At 42.8% G+C, this 15,908-nt stretch overlaps 1 protein-coding gene across 6 annotated transcripts in view; it reads right to left on the bottom strand.

Annotated features, from left to right (window-relative positions):
• LOC123753985 (prolyl endopeptidase) overlaps positions 1-15,908 on the bottom strand; it is a 103,331-nt gene that overhangs the window by 31,848 nt on the left and 55,575 nt on the right. The window contains exon 7 of one of the 6 annotated variants that reach the window (XM_069329223.1): positions 10,004-10,157. The exons of the other annotated variants lie outside the window; for them this stretch is intronic. Coding sequence (XP_069185324.1) covers positions 10,004-10,157 — 154 coding nt within the window. The remainder of the gene's footprint in view (positions 1-10,003; positions 10,158-15,908) is intronic. 6 annotated transcript variants of the gene reach the window in all.

Raw genomic sequence — 15,908 nt, 5'->3', positions numbered from 1 at the left:
CAAGGAACAAACTTCGCATGACTCCGGGTTAAAAGAATTACCGATCCGACAGGCAGCATGGCGGAGGCACAACCGGTGATTGTCATCCTGAAACAAGAGGACAGAGCAACCATCAACCTCGCACAAAGTGAGAGGGAACTTGCACGTTGCATCCACTGGACCACAGAGCCCCCTGTGGCGTTTCCCAGGGCCCCTTAGCCTTGGTATCACGCTAAGGGAACCCCAGGCAGGGTACTGCGAACCGGTGCCCAAAACTACAGAGCAAACTTCTAAATGCTGAACCCCCGGAACGTGTCTACTTACGAGGGCCAAGCAGGGGATACACTAAGAACACAGAGATGTATGTGGACTTGTCGGCCGACCATGGCGATGGATGGTGATTCGCGCAGTGTTTCTCTCGTAGACATTTCCGATCCCCTTGAGGGTTTTCAGAACCCCTTGTCCCTTGGCACGCATTCCGGTCACGATGTTCTCCCGGTCTTGGAGTGGGATCCCAAGAGTGTTTTTCTAGACAGTAAACATCATAGTAAGGCTAATAGATTGGAGGCGAAATGTCGTCTGAGTCCTGCGGTGCCCCAGTGACCCCCCGCAACCTGTCTCCACGCCCTCTACTCCCTCCCGGTCCGACGAGTTTTCCTGGCCTATGTATGTTCATCATCGCCTTTGATGCCGATACGCCCGCTGATCGAAGCGTTTTTGGAAATAGTAAGGCGCGAAGTCTTTTCTATCAAGCCGTTCCCGAGTTCTTTAAGATCAAGGTGCATGATTTCAGGTTGAATAAATGCAGGAACTTGATTGCAGTGGACCACGCTTCCTCCGGGGACTTGGTGCTTTCAGACGTTACTGATATCAGTGATTACAAGGTCCGTTTTTATACGCCTTTGGGTGACCATTTGGTACGATATGTGGTCCGGTATGTTGTTAACGTTAGTGCGGACGACATCAAAGCGCAACTGCAGGATGCTGACCTTCTGATGTTTGGCGTCAAGAAATTTATGCGTCGAACTGGTGGCAACCTGTGTGATACCGGCACTACTCTCCTTACTTTTCTTGACTCCCTCCCCCCTGATTGGGTTTGGATTAATAGCTTTCTCCATAAATTGGAGGTGTACGTCCCCCGTCCCTCCCAGTGCTTTCGTTGTAAGGGTTTTCACCATACCTCCCTTAGCTGCACCAATGACGTCCATTGTGGCAAATGCTCTGGTTCCAATTTCACTCATGACTGAGTCTTACAAGCTCTGTTGCCCCAAATGTGGTGGTGATCATGCCATCACTTTCAAGCAGTGTCCTTCCTACATTGTGGCACTCACTAAGGCTCTTCCCATCATCACTTCGCCCTCCAGTCATGCATTGCCTCATCCTGCCCCAGTTCTTCGTCACCTGCCGCTTCCTCCTCCTTTGCCAGTGCCTGACCCGTTTGTCACTGACGTTCCTCTCGCCCCCGAGGCTTCTTCTCTCCCACCTCCCATTCAACTGAGTCCCAATCTTGTTGACGCTATTTTTGCTCGTGTTGTGGATGTACTCGAGACGGTGCTGGTCTCTCTCATCACTAAATTCTTTCTGAAGTCCGTTCTTCCCGTTCCTGAGGCTAACCCATCGCTCCTCTCCTCCGCTTCTTCTATGGTTGACTTCCATCCTCCTGCAGTTGCCTCTGCTATCTCCAATGCGTTTGAATCAATGCTGGACAACTCCCTTCAGAACTCTTTGGCGAGCCTTCCCTGTGTGTCTCCCCAGGCTGCCTTGCTGCACATTTCTGTCCCCGGTACTAAGTGGAAGCAATCCTCCATCGTTCCGATTTTCAAATGCCCTGCCACCTTGCCTGATGGGCCTCCTACTTCACGTTCTCCCACGACTTGTCCTCGCACCCTTCCTAGGTCTTCCTCCTGTTGTCCTGCTGGCTCTTCTGCGGAGTCCAATGCGTTAGCATCCCAGTCGTGAGACTCCGGATGCCGTCTACGTACATTGCCCTGTCCTAACCTCGCCTGTCCCGTCTTGACTTCCTCTACCCTTCTACACATTCGCTCCTTGTATCTTCCTCTGCTCGCACCCTCCCCTTCCTTTCTCATGTCTGCTTTGCACTTGCCTCCTTCACATCCTTTGCCCCCCGGCCTTCGTCTCTTGCCTACGTCCCTCGCTTTCTTTACTGTGACGACGCTCTATGTTTGCCTTCTGTTCTCTTTATTCCCGTCATGCGTTCCTTTCCTCTTGCTTATTTTGCTTTTATCTTCGCCCACTTTGATGACGTATTTATCTTATAGACTTGGGCCCATCGTGACTGTTAATGTGTTGTTGTGCATTGTCATATACGCATCTTTCTACATTCCCACTCGTACAGTCATCGGGAGGATATACCTTCATGCAAACTGCACATATTGCAAAGAAGAAGAGGAGATGCATATAGAAAGACCCCAATTGTAGAAAAGGGGCAACCAACCAAAGGCAGACACCCCCACCAGGCAGGGAAAACAAAAGAGAAACCCCGCAATAGAACAAAGTACCCAGGCAGAACAGAGCTGGCCGCTATAACAGATGATAACTAGCTGTGCAGTGTCCCGCGCCCCTACTAGTGACGAAAACTACCTCCTACCCAGAGGCAAACAAGGGCAACAAAAACCTCAGCTGACTCCAAGGGCGGCCAAGTACCGAGCAGTAAAAGACATGGTGGAGGTAGGCTCCAAGGTGACTTGGGAAAGGAAGGGAAGGAAAGGGAAGGAAACCTTAGGTGAATGCAGCCCGAGTACCATAGAATATTACTCCTGGCTCTCACACCACCTGTAGACACAGACCAAGCCACAACGCACATTAACTGGAATCAAAACAGGAGCCAGAGGCACATGACTTGCCAGTATCACATCAGCCAAGAACTGTCGCTGGCGCGTGGGTCTGGGGCTTCCCCTTCCCCCCTTCTGGGGACCTCTCCTTGAGGTTACCTTGAGACAGTTTCGGGGCTTAGCGGCCCTGCGACCCAGTCCTCGACCAGGCCTCCTCGTTGCTGGATTGGTCAACCAGGCTGTTAGACACAGCTGCTCGCAGCCTGACGTATGAGTTACAGCCTGGTTGATGGTATCCTTTGAGGGTGTTTATCGAGTTCTCTCTTGAAAACTGTGAGGGGTCGGCCAGTTATGCCTCTTCAGTGTAGCGGAAGCGTGTTGAACAGTCTCTGGCCTCTGATGTTGATGGAGTTCTCTCTCAAGGTACCCATTGCACTTCTGCTCTTTAATGGGGCGTATTCTGCTGTATGCAGAATACCTAGGCAGGATGTTTCTGCACATCCTGCCATGCCTTCTGGTCTCGTGTGGTGTTATTTCTGTGTGCAGGTTTGGGACCAGCCCCTCTAATATTTTTCATGTGTAAAATATTATGAATCTCTCCCGCCTGCGCTCAAGAGAATACAGATTTAGGCATTTTAGTCGGTCCCAATAGTTTAGATGTTTTACTGAGTGGATTTTAGCAGTAAAGGATCTCTGCACGCTCTCCAGGTCAGCAATTTCTCCAGCTTTGAAAGGGCCTGTCATTGTGCAGCAGTATTCCACTCTAGAGAGCACTAGTGTTTTGAAAAGTATCATCTGTATAGCATCTCTGGTGTGAAAGGTTCTTGTTATCCAACCTGTCATTTTTCTTGCAGTTGTGACTGCTATTTTATTTTGTTCTTTAAAGATAAGGTCTTCCGACATGAGTACGGTACACCCAAATCCTTTACATTGCCTTTTCGTTCTATGCTATGATTTGACTGCATTTTGTATGTGGTTTCCGTCTTTAAATTTAAATTTTTTCCGTAGCACATGAGCTGGAATTTATCTTCCTTAAACACCATATTATTTTCCATATTATATATACACTGTATATGGAAAATTATATACAGTATATAATTTTTACCATATTATTTGATTGGAGGTTCGCCGTGTCCTCTATGTTGTCTACTCTCATAAAAATCCTAGTATCATCTGCAAAGGATGATACAGTACTATAGACTGTGTCCTTGTCTGTCCGATATGAGGATGAGAAAAAGTACTGGAGCAAGCACAATACCCTGAAGGACGGAGCTCTTCCCATTTGATGGATCAGATTATATTTTGTTGAACACATTGGGTTCTGTTAATCAGGATATTTTAGATCCATCTGCCTATTTTTCCGGTAATTCCTTTTGAACGCATTTTGTGTGCAATAACACCATGGTCACAATTGTCGAAGGCTTTTGCGAAATCTGTGTAAATTACATCGGTATTTCATTTGTCTTCCATGGCATCTAATGCGATGTCACAGTGGGTCCAGCAACTATGATAGGCAAGAGCGTCCTGTTCTGAAACCATGCTGATCCGGGTTATGGAGATGCTGGGATTCATGTATTTTGTAATCTTACTTTTTAGCACTCTTTCAAAGTTTTTTATGATGTGTGATGTTAGTGCTATCGGTCTGTAATTTTTTGCCTCTGCCTTATTTCCTCCTTTATGGAGTGGGGCTATCTCTGCTGTTTTTAGTATGTCATAGATAATGCCAGTATCTAGGCTTTGTCTCCAAAGAATGTGAAAGCCCTGCGAAGTGGTTTTTTACAGTTCTTGATGAATATAGAGTTCAAAGAATCAGGGCCTGGTGCAGAGTGTATAGGCATACTGTCTATGGCTTCTTCAAAATCCAGTGGGGATAGGGTGACATTTGATATATGATTTGATGTTGGTATCACATCCATGAAAAATTCTTTTGGATTGTGAATCTTTAGTGTGTTTAGTGGCTTGCTGAAGACAGTCATACTAATTCCTCAGTATTTCGCTCATTTTTTTGTTGTCATCTGTGAACGTTCCATCTCCCCTTCGCAGCGCCCAATACTAGATGTAGTTTTTTATGTTGATTTTACATAGAAGAAATATTTTGGATTCCTCTCTTTCACAGATGGCCTTTTGCTCCCTTTATCTCTCTTGGATTTTATATGATTCTTATAGCTTTAGTTCAATAGTTTCTATTTCTCTACCTAGCCTTCTTCGTCGTTCTTGAGAGAGGGAGCGGCTCTCAAGTTGTTCCGCGATTCGTTTCCTTCGCCTATAGAAGGAACGCCGTTCCCGTTCCAGTCTGCATCTCTTATTCTTTTTTCGTAGGAGTATGCAGTTTGAGCATATTTCTAGAGCTACCGAGTTTATTTTTTCCAGGAACTGGTTCAGGTTTGCATTTACTGGCTGTTCTTCCCAGCTTATTTCTGTGAGGTCTTGGGTTTATTTGCTCCCAGTTAATCTGGTTATTATTAAAGTTGAATCTGCTGACTTCTCCTCCCCTGGGACTCGAGAGTGGTTGTGCAGGTCTGCTCCTCATGCTTGTCACAACTCTAATTAGGTTGTGATCTGGGTGACAGGTACTTGTAATCATTATGTTCCTGATCAATGCATCATTATTACTGAAATGAGGTCCAACGTGTTCTCTTTTCTAGTTGGTTTTACTATTTACTGGTTTAAGGCAAATCTGTCGCACATCCATAGCAGGTCATTTGCATTTGCCTGTTCATTTAGGCTACTTCCTGGAATTCTCTCTGATATCACTGTATTAGCCAGGTGCTTCCATTTCAGGTGCCGTAGATTAACATCCCCTAGCAGGATGATGTTCGGGAGCTGGATCTGTGAGGTTTTCCAAGCAGTGTTCTATTTTCATTAGTTGGTCTTTAAACTGCTGAGGATTTTCATATTGTTTGTGGTGTTTAGCAGCTTGTACAGATGAGTGTGTCTTTGATATACAGGCTGACTGCACCCTATAGCCTGTGTTTCCTATACATCTGAAAAGATTGTACTCTGAGATCCACATTTCACCATCATGGTAGTCTTATGTGTGAGTTTCTGTTAGGGCTCCAAATACTGCATTTGCCTCATGTAGGAGGCCTCCTATAAAATGAACTTTGTTAGATTTGCGTGTTTTTATACCCTGGATGTTGGCAATTAAAAATTATGTTATTGTATTTGTGGAAGTGCTGGATACTTTACTTGGTGTTAATACCTGAGGCTCTGGTAATTACCTAAGTGTAGTTACAGGATGAGAGCTACGCTCGTGGTGTCCCGTCTTCCCAGCACTCTTTGTCATATAATGCTTTGAAATTACTGACGGTTTTGGCCTCCACCACCTTCTCACTTAACTTGTTCCAACCGTCTACCATTCTGTTTACAAAAGTGAATTTTCGTATATTTCTCCAGTAGCTTTGTTTCGTTAGTTTAAATCTATGACCTCTTGTTCTTGAAGTTCCGGGTCTCAGGAATTCTTCCCTATCAATTTTATAGATTCCTGTTACTATTTTGAACGTAGTGATCATATCGCCTCTTTTTCTTCTATCTTCTAGTTTTGGCATATTTAATGCCTCTAATCTCTCCTCGTAACTCTTGCCCTTCAATTCTGGGAGCCACTTAGTAGCATGTCTTTGCACCTTTTCCAGTTTGTTGATGTGCTTCTTAAGATATGGGCACCACACAGCCGCTGCATATTTCAGCTTTGGTCTAATAAAAGTCTTGAACAATTTCTTAAGTATTTCGCCATCCATGTATTTAAAAGCAATTCTGGGGTTAGAAAGTGTAGCATAGGCTCGTCGCACAATGTTCTTAGTGTGGTCCTCAGGTGACAGTTTTCTATCTAGAACCACCCCTAGATCCCTTTCTTTGTCAGAATTCTTTAAAGATTTCTCACATAATTTATAGGTTGTGTGGGGTCTATGTTCTCCAATTCTACATTCCATAACAATTTGCCAAGTATTGCTCCATATACTTATTTTATCCAGGTCTTCTTGAAGGCCATGACAATCATCTAGGTTTCTTACCTTCCCTATTATCTTAGCATCATCAGCAAACATGTTCATGTAATTCTGTATTCCACTGGTAGATCGTTTATGTAGACAATGAACATTACCGGTGCAAGAACTGAACCCTGTGGTACTCCACTCGTAACATTCCTCCAATCCGATACCTTGCCTCTGATTACGGCCCTCATTTTTCTGTCAGTTAGGAAATTTTTCATCCATGTTAGTAGCTTACCAGTCACCCCTCCAATATGTTCCAGTTTCCAGAACAACCTCTTATGGGGAACTGTCGAAAGCCTTTTTTAGGTCCAGATAGATGCAGTCAACCCAACCATCTCTTTCCTGTAAAATCTCTGTGGCTCGATCATAAAAACTAAGCAAGTTCGTAACACAGGATCTTCCAGATCGAAAACCATCCTGTCTGTCTGATATTATATCGTTTTCCTCCAGGTGTTCTACCCATTTAGTTCTAATTATTCTTTCCAATATTTTGACTATTACACTTGTCAATGATACAGGTCTATAATTAAGGGGTCTTCCCTGCTTCCACTTTTGTAGATTGGAACTATGTTAGCCTTTTTCCACACATCAGCTACAACTCCTGTACACAGGGATGCCTGAAAAATCAGTTGAAGTGGAATGCTGAGCTCAGGTGCACATTCTCTCAGAACCCATGGTGAAACTCCATCTGGACTAACTGCCTTGTTCTTACTTAGCTCCTTGAGCATTTTTTTCCACTTCGTCTCTAGTCACCTCTATGTGCTCTATGTTGCTCTCTGGAATTCTTATTGTGTCTGGTTCCCTAAAGATTTCATTTTCTACAAACACACTTTGGAACTTTTCGTTTAGTGTTTCACACATTTCCTTTTCATTTTCCGTGAATCTATTTCCCATTTTCAACCTCTGAATATTATCCTTTACCTGCAATTTGTTGCTTATGAATTTATAGAATAGACCTGGTTCTGTTTTACATTTGTCTGCAATCCCTTAGATAGTATCCTTAGATGATACTATCTTTATCCTTAAATCCTTAGACTATCCTTAGACAGACCCTAAGATGGTAGGGAGGCCAGTGTGTATGCGTCCTCTCTAGTATTTGACCGAGATGGTGGTAGAGTCTGGACATTTTTAGCCATTCTTCTCCTCTTTCTCTTGCTAAAAAATCATCCTGGTCTATAGAGTTGCGGTCATTTTCATAGTGGTGGTCTGTCGGTTTTATTCAGAAGGGAAGGGTTGCGCAGACAGTGCCGTGACAACGTGATGACCTCATGCTCGTTTGCTAATTTTCGTTTGGGGAGTTCTGTTCACTCGTTCGGCTTTCGGAAGCAATATTTTCACCAGAATAGGAGTTTGTTTTGGGGCGCCTATTTCTCTGGGTGCCAGACCCAGTCGATGACAGACATAGAATGCTCCCAACCACACAAGGGTTTCTATAGGCCATTGCTCCTCGTGCCTCTCTGAGGGGGCCAGGTTCTGGCTCGTGGTCCTCGGTAGGCAAGAACTCCAAGCACGTTGACTGATGCCAGAAAGCTAATAGATACATATCAGCCTGGATAGCTCCGGGAAGCCGACGGGGCTTACCCCAGAAAACTGCAACATACTGGAATTAGAACTATGCAACCTGTTCTTGCACTTTCTTACAGTCAATATTGACTTATTAAATAAGTGCATATGTGACATATTAATTTATTGTGAATATTTTAGTTTACCTTGAAAAGCTTCATAGAAAACACCGACCTTACCTAACCTTCTTAATATGTTAAGATAAGCATCTTATTGCTTCGTAATTACAATTATTACTTAACCTATACCTATAATAGGTATCTTATTGTATATAGGTATCTTAGATAATACCTTATCTTAGATAATAATAGATAATATAAGTGGCGATGAGTCACAATAACGTGGCTGAAGTATGTTGACCAGACCACACACTAGAAGTTGAAGGGACGACGACGTTTCGGTCTGTCCTGGACCATTCTCAAGTCGATATTGTGAATATTTTATTGTGAATATTTTAGTTTACCTTGAAAAGCTTCATAGAAAACACCGACCTTACCTAACCTTCTTAATATGTATTATTAGTATGTATACTTCTTAGTATGTATCATTCTCAAATATCGACTTGAGAATGGTCCAGGACGGACCGAAACGTCGTCATCCCTTCAACTTCTAGTGTGTGGTCTGGTCAAGATAATATAGGTATCTTATATATAATAGGTATCTTAATAAGCATCTTATTGCTTCGTAATTACAATTATTACTTAACCTATACCTCTAATAGGTTAAGTAATAATTGTAATTACGAAGCAATAAGATGCTTATCTTAACATACTAAGAAGGTTAGGTAAGGTCGGTGTTTTCTATGAAGCTTTTCAAGGTAAACTAAAATATTCACAATGAATCAGTATGTCACATATGCACGTATTTAATAAGTCAATATTGACTATACGAAAGTGCGAGAATGGGTTGAACTATGGTAGGAAGTGTAAAATAAATTCTATGAAATTTCGGAGCGCCATAAGCACAATAGAGGACAGTATTAATATCAGAGGCCCACGACTCTTAAATCTCCTGCCAATATAAGAAATGTTGCTGGAACAAAAGTGGAAGCTAGCAAAACAAGATTGAACAATTTTCTGCTAGAATTACCAGATCAGCCTGGGTGTGATGGCTATTAATGCCTTTGGACTACGAAAAGACCTTACAGATCAGTCAATCACCAGGGAAGGTTGGCCATAGGTCAGACTGCGGAAATAGAGCTCTCGAATTTATCAACAGGTACAAATTTATCGCTGCCTACAGACTACACATGGGGCAACAGACAAGAAGCATGAGAGGTGACTCGGATGTAGGTTTGAAAAGGTGCAAGATGATACTATCTGGTGCCAGTTAGTGTAGGTACTCAGAGCCAGGGCTGAGTTTTCATGGACTGCTGCTGGTCATAATATCTTAGACTGAATTTTGTCTAGTGATTTTGACTTTGGACACAGTGGATCTTACCTGGGACAGCTCAGAAATATTTGTCTTCAAGTCCAAGTAATAAGAAACATGCATAAGGTTACACAGATGCACTAGTGCTACTCTTCTCTTGTTACTGCATCACAATATTTTGTTTTCATTTTAAAACTCAACATTTGCCTTTTATCTTGGAACAGAACATAAGCAACATGTCTAACTTTAACCATAATCTAGACAAGCTCAGGCTCAATATGTATACTGTACAAGTAATCTAATTCTAACCTCAAAATCAGACTCAAACTTGTTTACAATACAAGTGAGCTCTAATTTACTGGTGATATTCTGTGGCAGGGAAGCAAAGTACACCAGGTTGTCTCGACACCCCTCACGTGGGAAGGCAAACAGATATGATCCGCAGTCCGTCACTTTTGAAGAACTGTAATGACCAAGGACAGTCAACATAGATATAATGTCATTAGCCCCAAGCCAAAAATATTTACATATTTGTCAGAATATTTACAGATCAACTACCATCACCAGATAATAATAAGAGTCAAGAGCAATACAAATATAAGAGCCACAATCATTAGCATCCTTATTAAGAAGAGTATCCTTGGTAACTACATAGCTATTGTAACTACAATGTTGAGTGGCATACAATGGCCCCGAGTGGCTCACTCGTGCCTTTGTACTGGAAACCCCCACGACACTGATAGGCTCTAATTCAATTTGTGCTTCATGAAGACAAATAACCGCTCAAATGGTTTTGTCCTCACGACACGAGTGAGGAGCTCAGTGGCACGCATATGAACCTCAGACTTCAAATTGCATGAACCATCCGCTACTCTAAGACAAAATTTAAGCCACTCTACACCCTTTTAAAAAACAAAAAAACAAAAAAAACTCAACTTAAAAACTCAAAAATTCTTCTATATTATCAAAACTGCCATAAATCAACTACACTACTGGATAACTGGATTGGGGAAGGTGGCTACCATCTTTAAACCTAGCCCTCCCAAGCAAACCTATGTAATACAGTATAGAAAATAAACAAGTGGGAATGGAGAGCTGCCGAGGTCCTGATCAGAAAGGGGTTATCTTGAGGTTATCTTGAGATGATTTCGGGGCTTTAGTGTCCCCGCGGCCCGGTCCTCGACCAGGCCTCCACCCCCAGGAAGCAGCCCATGACAGCTGACTAACACCCAGGTACCTATTTACTGCTAGGTAACAGGGGCATTCAGGGTGAAAGAAACTTTGCCCATTTGTTTCTGCCTCGTGCGGGAATCGAACCCGCGCCACAGAATTACGAGTCCTGCGCGCTATCCACCAGGCTACGAGGCCCCTGTACATCATTTCACTTGACAATTTTCTGAGAATGGACCTCTCAGTAGCTCCCTAATGCCTTCTTCCCACAATCCCAATCTTATGTACAAATAAAACAATGCCAAAGGTTGACTTATCCATGGGAGCCGAAGATCACAGATGGGTCCAGAATAAAAATAATTGATGACATCTCATCCAAGAGAAGATGAGGAAATGGAAGGAAGTGCAAGGATGTAGTAGTGAAAACTCAAGTAGATCTCCTTATTTCCAGGGCCAAAAGTTGTCCGAGGACATAGTAAAAGTTTTAAAGGAGGAGTATGGAGGAAGTCAAAAGTAGGATAAGAATAACCTCCCAGAGAATTACTGAGCAAGGGAAAGAGAAAACATGCAGCATTCCAAAGGAGCCCAAAGAGAATGACAGACTGCAGTAGACACAAGCGATGGTATATGAAGCCCTCTTACTGAAAAAGAGAGTAGAAGCTTCTCCATATGAAAATGTGAAACCACAGCATATAAAGATGCTGCAGGGAAGAAAGACCATACTTCAAAGAGGATGACGACTAAAACTGAAGCAACAAGCTGGCAGGATCAGAGCTGCACCATAGATGCAAAACCACCAACAGGAAAGATATCGGCAAGAAACAAGGAAGCATCTGAAAATCTACCATCCTACATTTCTGCAAAAAATCGCCAAACAAATAAGTTGTCGTTGGAAAAGTGTTCAACGAAAAAGATTAAAACCACTTTCCCATTACAGACCCAATCTTTTTTTTCTTCACTTTTGAACAGCTTTTCAAACATGAGAAAAACACATTATAATTGTATAATAAAGTAAAAGAATAAATATCAAATGTGCATGTATGTATGTATATGTTATTGTATACTGGCTTTCAGTTTTCAATTTTTAACCAGCTGTAGTTTATTTTGGAATTCCTACCTTTCTGAGTCCCTGCCCTAGAAGATGGCAGACATGGACTGTTTCCAACTACATGGGGGTGTGTCATAGGCCATTGCTTCTCGTGCCTCTCTGAGGGGGCCAGGTTCTGGCTCGTGGTCCCCGGTAGGCATAGAACTCAATTGATTGATTGTTGCCACGGTCTAATATATACACATCAGCCCGGTATAGCTTCTGGGAGCCTCGAGGTCTCACCCACAAAATGCCATTTCATTACATTCAGCGCTGGTTTTATGTTTAAAAACTAAAAAAGCCGAAAACAATGAAATTCTTTACAAAGAATTCAAGCGCGATCGTCACTAGGTGGGAGGTACTGGTAAACTGAAGCATGCCTCGCCTGTGCCACCAGGAACCATGCGCTCAGTCGACCCATACGTGTACAGCATCAGCAAATGTGTCACCAAGCGAGGTAAAGGTCGTCAACCAAGTCTAATTTTACGAAGAAATTGAGGTCGTAACCTGAAAAATTAGTAAAGAGGGACGGTTGTCAACCGAGGATCCACTGGACTGCACAAGCAGAATTGTGTATCAGCTGAATGCCACTGCTCTTCCCTCAAAAATGTATCACAGGTACTGCTACTTGGGCAGAGCAGGGCAAGGCAGGGCAGGGGCAGAGGCAGGGCAGAGGCAGGGACAGGGCAGAGGCAGGGCAGGGGCAGAGGCAGGACAGGGCGGGGCAAGGCAAGGCAGAGCAGGGCAGGGCAGGGCAGGGGCAGAGGCAGGACAGGGCGGGGCAAGGCAAGGCAAGGCAGAGCAGGGCAGGGCAGGAAACTTTACTTGATCTCCTGTATTACGGGGCAGTTTAGAGTAGGGTGGGGCAGGGCGGGGTGGAGCAGGGTAAGGCAGGAAACTTTACCTGATCTCTTGTATTACCCCTGGAGAGTAAGTGAATTTGTGTTGCTTTGATTGTGTACAGGTACAGCCATCCCACAACCAACCAGGCAAGTATGAAGCGTTGTAATACCCAAGTCAACCTCACGTTTCCCCTCCACCTTTACTACCCAGTTTCATCCAGTCTCAGTTTTGGACTTATTTTATTCTGCTGCTGACAGTTATGTAATTTTTTCCAACTACAGTACTTATATACAATGGTTATCTTATCTTGAGATTATCTTGAGATAATTTCTGGGCTTAGCGTCCCCATGGCCCGGTCCTCAACCAGGCTTCCTTTTTGTTACACACCCCCCAGGAAGCAGCCCGCCGTAGCGGTTTAACTCCCAGGTATCTATTTACTGCTAGGTGAACAGGAAATCAGGGTGAAAGAAACTCTGCTCATTTGTTTCTATCTCCACCAGGGATCAAACCCGGAACATCATGACTACAAATCCGAAGCCATGTAATTACCTAAGTGTAGTTACAGGATGAGAGCTACGCTCGTGGTGTCCCGTCTTCCCAGCACTCTTTGTCATATAACGCTTTGAAACTACTGACGGTCTTGGCCTCCACCACCTTCTCACCTAACTTGTTCCAATCGTCTACCACTCTGTTTGCGAAAGTGAATTTTCTTATATTTCTTCGGCATCTGTGTTTAGCTAGTTTATATCTATGACCTCTTGTTCTTAAAATTCCAGGTCTCAGGAAATCTTCCCTATCGATTTTATCAATTCCTGTTACTATTTTATATGTAGTGATCATGTCACCGCTTTTTCTTCTGTCTTCCAGTTTTGGCATATTTAATGCCTCCAACCTCTCTTCGTAGCTCTTGCCCTTCAGTTCTGGAATCCACTTAGTAGCATGTCTTTGTACCTTTTCCAGTTTGTTGATGTGCTTCTTAAGATATGGGCACCACACAACCGCTGCATATTCTAGCTTTGGCCTAACAAAAGTCGTGAACAATTTCTTTAGTATATCGCTATCCATGTATTTAAAAGCAATTCTGAAGTTAGAAAGTGAGGCATAGGCTCCTTGCACAATATTCTTTATGTGGTCCTCAGGTGATAGTTTTCTATCTAGAACCACCCCTAGATCTCTTTCTTTATCAAAATTCTTTAAAGATTTCTCACATAATATATAGGTTGTGTGGGGTCTATGTTCTCCTATTCCACATTCCAAAACATGGCATTTATTAAGATTAAATTTAATTTGCCAAGTGGTGCTCCATATACTTATTTTGTCCAGGTCATCTTGAAGGGCATGACAATCATCTAAGTTTCTTATCCTTCCTATTATCTTAGCATCATCAGCAAACATGTTCATATAATTCTGTATACCAACTGGTAGATCATTTATGTAGACAATAAACATCACTGGTGCAAGAACTGAACCCTGTGGTACTCCACTTGTGACATTTCTCTAGTCCGATACATTGCCTCTGATCACTGCCCTCATTTTTCTATGTCAGAAAATTTTTCATCCATGTTAGAAGCGTACCTGTCACCCCTCCAATATTTTCCAGTTTCCAGAACAACCTCTTATGTGGAACTCTGTCAAAAGCCTTTTTTAGGTCCAGATAGATGCAGCCAACCCAACCATCTCTTTCCTGTAATATCTCTGTTGCTCGATCATAGAAACTGAGTAAATTTGATACACAGGATCTTCCAGATTGAAAAGCACTCAGCTGTCAGGCCCCATAAGTGGTACCTCCACTTACCACGCCACATAAGTGTGGAGGAAAGTGGTACCTCCACTTACCACGCCACATAAGTGTGGAGGAAAGTGGTACCTCCACTTACCACGCCACATAAGTGTGGAGGTAAGTGGTACCTCCAATTACGAATTTAATCCGTTCTCAGTAACTAAAAAATTTGTAACTTGAAACAAATTTTCCCATAAGAAATAATGTAAATTGAATTAACACTTTCGCGCCCCCTTCGATGGTAAAAAAAAAAGCGGTATGTGCGCGCGGCGTTTTTGCTGCGTAAGCGTAAAAACAAAAATGTGTATACTCTTTTTACTCTCCTTACCTTAGTTCTTGAGCTACGTATTTCATTTTGGTACCAACGTGTTCGCAATAAAATTCTCTAGAAGAACATCAGTAAAAAAAGTCACGAAACGTATAGGGATACCAGCACCAAATAAATAACTATGAAGATGACTTGCCGTGAGCGCCCAACAGGAATAAAATGTTTTTACTCTTGGGATTGTAATCACCTCCACACTTGTCCTACAGCGTTAATTTTGGTATCAATGGACTCGCAATGAAATTCCCAACACGGTGATATGAATATAAGCGTAGAATAATGATTGCGGCCCACCCGCAAGAGTGTGGGAAGTGGTGAAATTGTTACCCGGTATCGGTGACGGGACGACACACGGAGCTTTGAAAGTTTATACTTATTTCACTCTCATGACATTAATTTTCTATGTACTGTACGTCATTCATTTTTGTGTCAATGTGTTCGCAATAGAATGTTCTATGAGCCCGTAGGTAAAAAAGATCAACAAAGCGTAAGTTAGAATAGCGCCAAATATAAAACAACGCTGGAACATATCAGTGAGCGTCAAACACACACGAAATGTTTTTACTTTTGTTATGTTTGTCAAGTTTATACTTGTTGCACACAGTTATTTTTGGTTGTACATTGATCGGAATAAAATTCCCTAAACAGACATATGCATATAATACATGATATGGGGGAAGCATTACCAGTATAAACGGCTAAAGTCACCCACCTGCAACCCGTTTGGGACATAATACCATTTGATCGAAGTGGTCCACACCTTTCATGAACTTATTGTACCATGCAGCCTAGTGGTGAGAAAGAGAGCCTCATGGCGCGCAGTTTGAGACAAACCCAAAGTAAATCGGATAAAAATTGAATTTTATACAAATATTTTAAAAGAGGACATAACTTTATGTCCATCATGCGGGAACGGTTAGCGAAACAGGACTCCTCGGTGCGTCCTGATCTTGCGAAAGTGTTAATCTGTTCCACACCCCAAAAATATTAACTTAAAAATATACTTTAT

Source organism: Procambarus clarkii, chromosome 1 (genome assembly GCF_040958095.1).
Source record: "Procambarus clarkii isolate CNS0578487 chromosome 1, FALCON_Pclarkii_2.0, whole genome shotgun sequence".
Classification (NCBI taxonomy): Eukaryota; Metazoa; Arthropoda; class Malacostraca; order Decapoda; family Cambaridae; genus Procambarus; species Procambarus clarkii.
Note: the sequence above shows the minus strand (reverse complement) of the source record. Positions and strands in the feature narration are given on the sequence as shown.